We start from the raw sequence: 11,475 nt of genomic DNA, 5'->3' as shown, positions 1-11,475 counted from the left end.
GTGATGAATCATCAAACAAAACACATTTTCCGTTCGTTTTTTCGACAATAATTCTCGGAAAAAGTTTTTGTAAATAAAACCAAAAAAAATGAGGTTATGAAGAAATAGTATATTACACACCTAGGGAGGGAAAGTAGACTACTTCAAACCGCGGGCAGAATTGTCACCCGAGCCGAAGGCGAGGGTGATAAGCACGCGGTTTGAGGTGGTCTAATTTCACTCCCGTGGAGTGTATACGATTTTTCTGTCCGACGCAGGCGGAATGCGGCAACTTCGGCCCGCGCAGCGGGCCGAAAGTTGCCACTTTCCGCCCGGAGGGCTGAAAAATATATTTAATGATTACTCATTCGACGTCAAAAACGACGGAACAAGCGCAGTATTTGTACATTCCGATAAAACGAATAAAAACTCTGTCCTATTTGTTAACTCAAAGCGCGATAATAAATTCACCCTCGAACCGATTTATCAGTGTTCCAGAATCCACGAAAATATTTCTCGATCCAGTGGTTTATAAAACTCGTCCAAAATTCTTTAATTTTTCATTTAAAGTGACGATAATCCAAAAAAAAAGGCCAAACTCCCTGCGCAACGGTATTAATTCATCGAATAGTGTTGCTGGTTGAATTCCGCTACGCATCCTTCGCATCTGCAAGTCGGTCGAGGGGGGCAATGGCTACGAGTTTCTTCTTGGGGTTTTCTCATTTTCGGCGGACATATTTTGCGTGGCCTCCGGGTCTCGCAACACGGCGGAGCCTCCGGGTTCTATAATTATTTAAATAAAACACAGCCCTGCAAAAATAAGCTCCAACAAAACGCGTCTATGCGGTGTTTAATAAAATGTCATAATTTATTAACGTATCGAATGTGTCTGTCCACTTAACCGTAGAACCGAAAATGACTAATGGCCGTTTTCTCCGACGCAGTTCAAACTCAGTTCAATTTTTTAAATATAATTTCGAGATAGGATAAACCGAGTTTAAACTCAGATTAACGTTGAAGAAAACGGGCATAATGGAATTTATGAATCAGCACGTTTTCACAATCGTCGTCGACAATCGATCACGTCAATAGTCGGACAACATTGTTTTTACTTTTTTATATATAATAATAATAACAGCAAAAATACCTGCATTTTGATGTAATATCGTACAGGCTTGGAGTCACAAGAATTCGAATGATCCGTAGATTTTTGATTTCCTTCACTTTTATCTTTTTCAACAAGATGCGAGTGTGTCTGTGAATGTTCTTTACTTTCTAAATGAATTTTCTCTTGCTCACCACCTTAATTAATATTTTTATGTTTATTTTCGTGCTCGTTTTGCTCTGAAATAGTGTTGTCTTTGTCGCTACCTTTGTCTACATTTCCATGCCCTCCCCTCAACCTCTCGTCTTTATTATCGTTTCTATCTTTGCTATCCTTATCTTCAATGGGATTTATTCTGATGGTCGGTATTTCTCTGTCGACTTTTGGGGGTTCCGTGGCTTCAGCTGGTTTGCTACTTTGTCCCAAGTCCCATACCCAGATGCTTCTCGAGGGACACTTGGCCCTCTTCACTTCATTCTTATTTCGATTAAGTTCAGCGAGAACTTGAAAATTCATGGAAATTTTAATGTTAAATTCGTGGCTTGTGATTATTGTTTGTCATAATATTATTTATTTTTTTTGTAATAATGATATCGTAAACGTGACTGTTCTCAAAATTCGGGGATTTTTTTGAATAAATTACCGCAATCCTTGATGCGACAAAATAAACTCTTTTCGTCCGGATCATCCGCTGCCATTTTTTATCTCTCAATCCAATATTCCTATTCTATGAAATGAGTTTTCATAAAATGATCGTAATTCATCAAATGTTCCTGCCGACGAAATCTCGATGTTTCATTCGACTAATGCAACAACGTCTCGTGGGCAATGTCATCAATTCCGTCAAAATTTGAAAGGGTTCCCTGCGATCGATGGCCGCAATATTTTTCAAATTCGCTGTCGCCTCCGGTACTTCAGTTTCAGATGATTTATGAGCACTTGCAATGTTTGTTTCCGGGATAGAAACCTGATCTGTACAGCAAATAAATTGATCCTCAAATAATTTCTCCGTCCGCGATTTTCGCATATTTCCTGGGATGCAACAGCGTCGAATATCTGGTAAGTAATTTTCCAGACCGAAAGTCATGTGAGAATGTTGCGATAATTTCTGAGACATTCCTGTTTACGATTCTTTTCGTTTTGCATTAAAAAAACAACCCGCGATTTAATCAATTTAATTTGTTCATCCATGTTACACGCGATTAGCCAAACATTTCAGTAACGTTAGTCAGTTTTTTCATGAATTTATCAGCAATAACTTTTCGGATCGTCAGGCCGTTGACACACCACTCGTATTGTCGTATTTCATGGAACAGGAGGAATTACAGATGAAAAGTTTTGATTTTGAGCGCGCACGTGTATATACATGTCGCTACTTCTTCGCGTTCTCGTCGTACGTTGTGCACGTTAAAAAAAGATGGCGGTCCGGTGTATCTACATATACGCATCCCGTCCTACCATATCAGCTGCACCCAACCACTTACTATCCGAACTATCCTGACAAATATATATTTTTCCAAACTGTAGCACGTACTGCGCTCTCGTACCTCGTTCGACCGAATCGAGCGACAAAAACAACCTATAAAAATTTCTAACGTTTTGTTTTTTTTCACGTACACGTTTTTTTTCTTCGGTCGACTATTGCAATTTCGATTTCGCCATATTACACGTCGCATATGCGTGCCACACACCAATATATATAAAAAGAGAAAAAGGAGAAAAAAGAAGTATAATCAAATCGTTTATCGAGCGTGTGTGTTCTCGATTGCGTGTAGTGTGTTGTTTCGACTTTTTTTTTTCTATTGTATTTATTTATTCTATATCCTGCTGACTCTTGTTGGTTTTGGATATACATCGTTATGCCGTGTAAAAAGAAAAAATATAACGCTCGTTTTCCAGCGGTGAGCCATACCATACGATGTTTCCTCTTGTTTTTTTCCGTTCTCTCTCTCACTCGCACTTCTGATACAACTTTAAGTTCACTGTCAAATTCACATGTTTTTCATCATTGCCGTTGTTCACACGAAATACGGAATTGAATTTTATTATAGTGCGATTTTTATGAAGGAAAAATTGTTCGGCATTACTTACTCACGAATTTATAAACAGCTCAGAAAATGCTACTTTACAAACAGATAGTTTACGATCAACTTAACCTTAAAAACTGTACTTTCCATGCTTTTTCTAGGGACGGATCAAGAAAATTATGCAAACCGACGAGGAAGTTGGAAAAGTCGCTCAAGCTGTTCCTGTCATTATCTATATCCTTTCTATTCGATTTTACACTGTAATTTGTTACTGCTTTTTAATATATTTAACTCAGTCTCTTGCTTAGCCCCTCGAACCACCGAGTCTTTTGTATACATGTTTCTTTTTATGAAGATTGAATTTTTTCTTAACCATCGATGCACCTAGAACATTGGAACTTTTTGTACATTCACTACTCACCAAAACGATGCAGATAACCAATGCTAAAAACGCAAAAACCCTGAGACCGTCCCACATGTGAGTTTTTCTAACTCGTCAATTTTGTTGTTTTTAATCGTACTTGAATGATCTATCCCATTCGTTTTTTATTCAGCACAAGAACATTTTCTTCAATCAGTATTGAAATTCAACTTTTTAGGAAGCAATGTATATTATCTGAAAGCCGATTTGACTTTCTAAAAGACCTTGTCAAAGGTCTGCCTGATGTTTCCGGAGCGGATGATGATGTACCGACACCGCCATTGACGCCAGCACCGATGGGTGTCAACATGGTTCCTGGTGCTGCCGGTGTGCCACCGACTTTACATTCCGATGGACGGTTTGTTGGCTGATTAATGGCATCAATCACTAAAAATGCTTTATTTCTTAAGTTCTCTTGCCAATTCAAGTTTCTAACTAGTCATGCGAGGTCTCAGCAAAGATCTCAGACATTCAACAAAACTTTTTATTGTGCAACGATTTCAATCAATATCACCTGAATAACGATCATTGAACTTTCATTTTTCAATGAAACTGAGGGCACTCCAATCCTACTCACTTTGCAAAGCATGTTTCACTGACAATATTGGCAAAGGTGCTTCAAATGAATAGATTACGCATTGAATATTTCAAGTCATGCAGCTGTTGTTCAAACTTTGAAAACACATAATGAAATTAAAAGAAATATTGACAATGACAATGAAATATTGACAATGACAATTGAATTGACAATGAAATCTGGGAAGGTTTGAATTTTTCATTGAAATGACACTAAGAGTCTCCGAGAATGTGTATGCCAAAATTGTTTTTGAAACTTCCATTTCAGAGTACCCGAAGAATTAATGAATTCGTCTCGCAGGCTAAGTCGAACGAGTAGAACTTCAAAGGATGGTAATGACCTATTAATATTGGATGGAACCGACGAATTGCCAAAAATTTTTATACCATCGATGTCAAATTCGACAACACCCATCGGAACGCCATCAATGTTATTACCAACGTCTCAGCAACACGATGTGCCTAATTTTCAAATATCGATGCCCTCCTCGTTCCAAGTAAAACAACCGAATTTTTATACGGAAGTAGAACCAGTGAATCTACCGTCAAACACGCACGCCACGAACATCGTCGACCAGCCGACATCGAATTTCGATCATACTGCCGACATCGACGAGGATTATGACACGTAGTTACGTTTCGCGTCGTTCGGTTCTAGCACCCGTTCATTTTTTCTAACTCTTAGCTGTAAACAATATATTGAAAATTGCACCGTTGAAATGGAACTAAATTTTATTTCCTTCTGCAGTCAATTCCAACATTTATCGGCAGTTTGAAATAATATTTGAAAAAAAAAAGAAAACAAGAAATTAATAAGATCCGAAGATTTGAGACTGACGAATAAATCGAAATTTTTTCATTGCGAACCGTGTAATTTTCAAAAAAATGCTGTGAAAGGACTGCAGAAGTGAACGAAGTGGCAAATCGTCACCGTGCACACACGAGCACATACACACAGACAATAGAATGGTGCGTTGTAGAATGAAAACTTGCTAGCCTGCCCAGGGGTGCCTGAAATCTCTCAAGAAACTCGTATCGAACCTTTGACGAAGAAACAGAAGAGCACAATTTTTGTTGAACCATTAATTCTTTTTCTCTTTTTTTTTATACTCTTTAAATTATTCACCAAAATCTTTTGCATCTTCTTCTTTTGTTTTTCTTTTCAAACGAGATTATACGGTACGGTTAAGCTCGATTCGATATATCGGGCAGCGTAAAAAACGAGAATGATCTTTTTATTTTATTTTTCTTTTTGCGCTGAATAAAAATCTAAATGAAATATTCTTACAATGAGAATTCAAACCGTACATTTTTCACGAATGCGATTATTCTCACGATTATTTGTCAGAAACTTTTCGATTATGTACACACATTTTTTTTAGCTCTTCTTTATTGCTAGAGTTGAGAATGTACCATCGTACATTTCCATCGAGCGAGACTAAACGTCATTTTGAAGTTTTCTTTGCTAAAATCCAACGAGATTCGTCGAGGAAAGTTGCCTTATCACATTTTCATTATAGGGGGTTTTAAAATTGAAAAAAATCGAGCCAAAAGAGTTTCAAGTGTATTCCAATGATGAAAACTTTGATGCCATGATTTCTTACCGGGTCAAACCCCTCGATATGTAGTTCATTCTTTGAATATTCACTCGCCAAATATTTATCCACTGCCCGGACATCAAAAACGAAAACCACCATTATATTGAACGAAATCAAACGATACTGACGATCCAAATATTCGTTTCGACGGAGCGCGATTCGCATTGCAAGTGACTGATTTTTGTCCCGAGGCAAATAAATATTGGAGTAATGTGTACTTATAGAATTAGCCTCGCGGTAGATATTTAAGTATTCTATTGTTTTTGAATATTATATTTTAGTTATTAAACATAAGTGTAATTATTACGTGAGTAGATTCACACATATAGGACTGATAGACCTCTTTTGTGTATTTATGTGTAAATAAATGATTCTATCTTGAACATCGAATGGTCATCATGAAGTTGACTAATGGACCAATCGAGAAGAGGATTGAAAACAACAAAAATCATTCGATATTCAAATTCGACGTATTCATACCTCTGTAAATTTTTGTAGACCCAGTCCATGTCCAGCCACTGTTCAAAAAACAAAATAGAACTTTTTGAATACTAGGAAAAAACTGTAGTTTGAACAACACCTAAATCCACGAAGTAGCACTTTCCTATGAAAACACGTTGAGATTTCATGGGGTGAAAATTGCCACAGTACTGCGAAATTCTTTCCTATTGGAAAGTGACGAATTTCGAGGCTTGAAAAAAGGGTCTTTCGCCTGGGCATTGAATTTGGACTCAAGTTTTGCCTCGGGTATTTTACCAGAGTGAACCAAAACTACAGTGAGAAAAAGCAATAAAAATAGTCACTATACCTTCTATAAATACAGTTTTTAGCGAATATTCATGACAAAAATGATTATTGTCAACTTTGTAATCACCATTGTTAGATAAAAATAGAAAATTTCATTGCAAAACTCCTTTTTTAAGGTCTAACTCTTTCTCCCAATATTCACGAATCTGTGAACCGGTTTTGTACTCCAACATGAATGGAAAAGCATTAAGTGGAGGGACGATTGGAATTTGGATGATAAAAAAGCATCGTAACAAAAGTGTAAAAATATTAAAAAATAGTGCATTATAAATCGTACGCCTAATACAGGTTAGGCTTAATCTTAAGGTATAATTAAGTTACATATTGATTATATGTACAATGTTGCACTAACCGATCGAACAGATTCGCGTTTTGTCGAGTAATTTAAAAAAAAATGGTGAATTTTCACTTGTCATTTTTCCGTAAAGCATTTTTCGCATTTGAAGAGTGAATGAAATATTATGAAAAATTTTTAAATGTGCAACTGTTTCGATCGGTTTTGTCGCTTCTTCGTTCCGTAAAGACACGTTGCTCGTCGTGAGACGAACGTGAAAACAATTTTTCGAGAGTGAATTATTTCAACGCGTTCGTTAAAATCCTACGGAGTAGGTGCTTTCTTAAAAACGCCGAAAGTCTACATAAATAAATTAGAAAAATCGATGAACAAATAATAAATCGTTAATTGTTTTTTTTTTTCCATATCTCAATTCTCACGTCAGAAATCCAGTCCCATATTTACGCATAAGAATTATCATTATACAGTGCCGAATTTTTCAAAAAAACCTCGAGTCGTCTGAAGGTGTCTCATGTTTTTTTCTGCGTCGTGAGGTCGATATGCCGATAAACTTTTATTCGTAAATAGAATAACGTTATATAAATAATAATAATTATTATTGTTAGCAGTCGTGCGATATTTTTATACTGACACATCTAGATTAACAATTAAGACTCGGCTTTTGTCATATTCATAATCTCTCAATTAATCAGTACGTTTCGATCTATAGTTAACTCCCGATTGTCTTCTGCAAATAATAAAATGCTTGTATCAGAATATTCACACGACGATATTAACTATACAAATGCCGCCGGCATGGGCAGTTCATGACGCAATCGCGTTCGATTACGATCGATACTAAACACTAATCGAATATGATAACGAAATATTTCGAAATTCCGTTTTTTTCAATCGAATTATTGGTGGACACTTACCAAAATGGGTTTCACGAAGGTGAGCCCGGGTTGAAAACTTTCAAAATCGAATATCTCGTATAATTCATTTTAATGAATTCATTTAAATCGTATAATTCATTCAAATCTTGGATCTTCAATTTTTTATCGTCAATTTTTGGACAAAACAAAGTCACTTCTAAAATACCTAGAGTAGGGGGAATTCGTATTGAAAATTTTAGGTCTTTCGTTCGACCAGCTGAAATGATGGAACTCACGAACTCCCGAAACTTGTTAAACAATTAAATCATCCCTATGTGATAGCACGTTTGTTTTTGTTTTTCGTAAATTCATACATATATATGGAGCGTATATATATATATATATAAATAATATGTAATGTGTATAATACTGCAATTTCATGTCTCAGTTTTCAATGTTCCCCTCGTAAAAAGATTCGCACTTTTCCAACAAACGGAGTACGGGATTAATGTTGTAAGGGAACAAAGATTTAGATACTAATCTATCAATGGCTATTCTTAGAGTTATCAGTACCGTCATGGTGTCGTCTAAATCTCTGCCGCAACAGTTGACAAATTCAGACCAATTTCGCCTGACGTATTTGAGAAACCTAAGTAAATATAATAGAAAACAAGTTTCGTTGCTAACGAGTAAATCGAGCAAAACACCATGATCGTGGGACACGGCTCTGACGAATTGTACGAAGGTTAAGCTCGGGCTTAGCATATGGCCGAGATCGTTTTGTGGGGGTCCACGATAAAAAAGGCCGACGGCAACGTCGAGGCAGCAGACCATGCCTTCAATGAGGAAATCATCTTGATCGTGAAACATTTGTACGACCCATTGAGAGAGTGGCATTTCCGGATGAAAAGGCATAAGAGCTTTGACGCATTGGTCCAGTTGGCGAAGAACTTCGCGAATACTGCGCTCGATTACGGCCATATCGGCGTCGAGATCTTCGGCCTCGGAGCCCAGCGAAGAATCGCTGGAATCGCTTCGGGTCTCTTTGACAGTGACGGCGACGCTCTTCAGCACGAGTAGAACGATCTTTTGTAACAAAGGTCTATCGCCGTCCCCGGAACCACCTCCGAATCTGCCGGATCCATGCCGATAAGGCAACGCGTCCAAAAGTCTCCAGTCCTTGACAGCGCGAACGATAAGATGAGCGAGAGAGCATGGCTCGTCGGGCAACACGTCTTGCAACGCTAATGTGCTTCCGTAGCACAAAACCTCGTTGAAGAGACCCAACAGGTGTCTCCAGATGACCCCGGGCACGTTGGCGTTGAGCAATACGACCAAATTGTCCAATTGCGAGTAGAATAATTTCGTATCGATCACCGATAAATTAGCTTTTACCGAAATAATGCTTTCCCAGAGATCGAGAAACGTTATTACCGCAGATTCGTGCTGTGGTGTATACGAGCCGAGGATCGCATCGAACTTCGACACGAGAACGGTCCATTTACTCTCGAGAGCTTTCACGCACATTGCTTTAACCGGCGTGCTGTCCAAGCTCTCAGGATCCGAGATGATCATGGTATTACAGGTTGGCGGCGGAGACGAAGTTTCAGGATCTTCCAGAGGATGTAGAGCGCAGTCTTTGTGCTCGACCACTCTTTTCACAACGTCGAGAGTGAAAAGCATCTGATTCGGTGAGTTGGTGTTGATCAGAGATTGCGTTAGTCTCTCGAGCCAAGCAGCCTCTGTGTTCTCCTTAGTAACGATGAAAAAAGAGGCGAGAGCACGACTTGCTGCAAACGAAACGAACTTGTTGGGCGTACACGACAAATCGATTATTTGATCAATAATTCCATGCTCGTTCCTCATGAGGGCTTCGCAAACGTCAGCCACTCTGGTACACATGAGCCCCCGAGTGTTTTGCTTCACAGCAAGGTCGAAAAGGAGTTGCAGCGCGCTTATGAATTCTAATATTCTATCCGGCTCCCACTCCGACAGTACGGATGTTCTGTAACGTCCTTCGGAGCCTTCCGAAGATGTTGCAAAGGGCTTCCTCAAGCTGCTTTCCGGTACATCGCATAAACATTGCGACAACAGGCTGTTCTGCAGTTTTGCCAAGTCACTCACCGGACCAACATTATCTAGCATTCCGTCGTCGTCGTCCTCTTCCTCGCCATTGACAACTCGTTGCTTCTTCTTCGCCGGTTCCTCCATTGCCGTCTCAGGAGTTGAACCGCAGCGATATCTCTCAAGTACCATTAGCCACGTTTTATGCACAGTTTTTAGCAATCCTTTGTGATAACTATCAAAAATCCTAAGATTCTTATCATCGAGTTATCCTGCTTATTGACATTGTGACTTTGCGCCGTATCGACGATTCGGCTGACCAATTACGACAGTGCATTTCTCACTATGATCCTTGCAGAATTATTGAAATAATTTATCGCACGTATGTAACCTGCAAATAAGTCCGTCTCAATTATAAAAATCAGCAAACAAGAGAATATCGTAATGAATGAGAAAATGATAACGAGAAAAACTTACCATTTGACAGGACGAAAAAAACCCCAAAATCAACATGACAATTCAGCCTTTGTGTCTATTCGGTTGTTTCTGTTTCGTTAACGTTCGTGGCACCGTCTTGACTTTTGTGCAATATGTTATTTACTTCCAAATTTATATATTTCGAAAACTTTATAAGTTTTGGGAATGTTCCGTACACAAATGTATATACGTATACATCTGTATATAAATATATTTATGGTACACTATGCATCATATATATACATGTCACGAATGTGTGTATGCATATATACATATACATGAAATTGATCGATTCACCGAATCCACAGGTCGTTCGTAAAGTAAATATTACAAATGGCTCTGGGACGCGTCCCACTTATCCAACATACCACCGATGAAACATTGACAATGCGTCTAAGAATACACGTGAATTGTTTTGGTTTTTTTCATTATTTTTCTTTGTAATCCTGAAATGCAACGATTTAGCCTGTTATGCGCCTCGACGGAGATTCAACCATTCACAGAAACTCGATTTGACGAAAGATCAATGTTTTTTTTGCTTCTTGGCTCTTTTAATACACGAAAAAAATAAAGATGCTCACGTTATTTTTTTACCACAAATGATCACTCGTATGGTTATATCCTCGCGTTGAAAACTTTTGTTACGACAAATTACGATAGAACGACATAAATAAATGATCGTTTCTGTTTTTGTAAGAGAGTTAAGAAAAATATATACGGATTTTGACTAGGAAGTGGGACCGAGGGACTCGACACAGGAAGAGGTTTTCGCTACGTTGCCAGATTTACATCGTTGTAGGCTTCTTTAATACCATATTATTTATTTATTTCAACGCATTCTTTGGAATTCTCTTTACAAACATTATTCTCATTTAGTAGGGATTCTGCACTGTTATCGCGTTGCAATTGTAATTGCTTCGAGCGTCTTTTATTAACAATAACTCGATGGCATCACGCGGAGCTGCGTAATACAGTAGCACCTCGTCGAATATTCCACACGGCACTAAACCGTACATAAAGAAATGGATCATTAATTAATAAAAACTCGTTACCAAAATTATTTTAATATTCGTAGACCTCGAAAAATCACACTTTTCACTGTAACTTGTGCCTCTTCTACTAATTTGTATTATAAAACTTGATTTTCGCAATGTGGCAACGTTGCCAATCACACGCATGCGCCGTTTTTTCTCCATCAAAACATGCAGCGCCATCTGTCTTACCGACCGTCCGTAACGTTGGAATCTTACGGATTTTGAAAATACGGCAATA

The 11,475-nt window shown here is 38.2% G+C and overlaps 3 protein-coding genes across 5 annotated transcripts; 1 reads left to right on the top strand and 2 right to left on the bottom strand.

Annotated features, from left to right (window-relative positions):
* Positions 1-388: 388 nt before the first annotated feature.
* LOC122414302 (uncharacterized) lies at positions 389-1,822 on the bottom strand. Its single transcript, XM_043425442.1, has 4 exons — positions 1,728-1,822; positions 1,351-1,587; positions 1,127-1,281; positions 389-762 (listed from the first exon to the last, which is right to left on the bottom strand). Exons 1-4 carry the CDS (start codon positions 1,780-1,782, stop codon positions 595-597), a joined length of 615 nt encoding a protein of 204 aa, XP_043281377.1. The 5' UTR covers positions 1,783-1,822; the 3' UTR covers positions 389-594.
* A 183-nt stretch (positions 1,823-2,005) lies between these two features.
* Positions 2,006-6,616, top strand: NC2alpha (negative cofactor 2 alpha). Of its 3 annotated transcripts, none has more exons than XM_043425438.1 (5): positions 2,006-2,143; positions 3,273-3,345; positions 3,496-3,589; positions 3,711-3,890; positions 4,377-6,616. In XM_043425438.1, exons 2-5 carry the CDS (start codon positions 3,291-3,293, stop codon positions 4,738-4,740), a joined length of 693 nt encoding a protein of 230 aa, XP_043281373.1. In that variant the 5' UTR covers positions 2,006-2,143; positions 3,273-3,290; the 3' UTR covers positions 4,741-6,616. The 3 variants fall into 3 exon arrangements, with proteins under 3 accessions (XP_043281373.1, XP_043281372.1, XP_043281371.1); XM_043425437.1 differs by lacking the exon at positions 2,006-2,143 and adding an exon at positions 2,621-2,985 and having other exon boundaries at positions 4,410-6,616; XM_043425436.1 differs by lacking the exon at positions 2,006-2,143 and adding an exon at positions 2,622-2,985.
* A 138-nt stretch (positions 6,617-6,754) lies between these two features.
* lin (protein lines homolog) lies at positions 6,755-11,358 on the bottom strand. The gene is made up of 2 exons (XM_043425409.1): positions 10,204-11,358; positions 6,755-10,117 (listed from the first exon to the last, which is right to left on the bottom strand). The coding sequence occupies exon 2, from the start codon at positions 9,916-9,918 to the stop codon at positions 8,107-8,109; it is 1,812 nt and encodes a 603-aa protein (XP_043281344.1). The 5' UTR covers positions 9,919-10,117; positions 10,204-11,358; the 3' UTR covers positions 6,755-8,106.
* Positions 11,359-11,475: the final 117 nt, after the last annotated feature.

Source organism: Venturia canescens, chromosome 8, assembly GCF_019457755.1.
Source record: "Venturia canescens isolate UGA chromosome 8, ASM1945775v1, whole genome shotgun sequence".
Classification (NCBI taxonomy): Eukaryota; Metazoa; Arthropoda; class Insecta; order Hymenoptera; family Ichneumonidae; genus Venturia; species Venturia canescens.
Note: the sequence above shows the minus strand (reverse complement) of the source record. Positions and strands in the feature narration are given on the sequence as shown.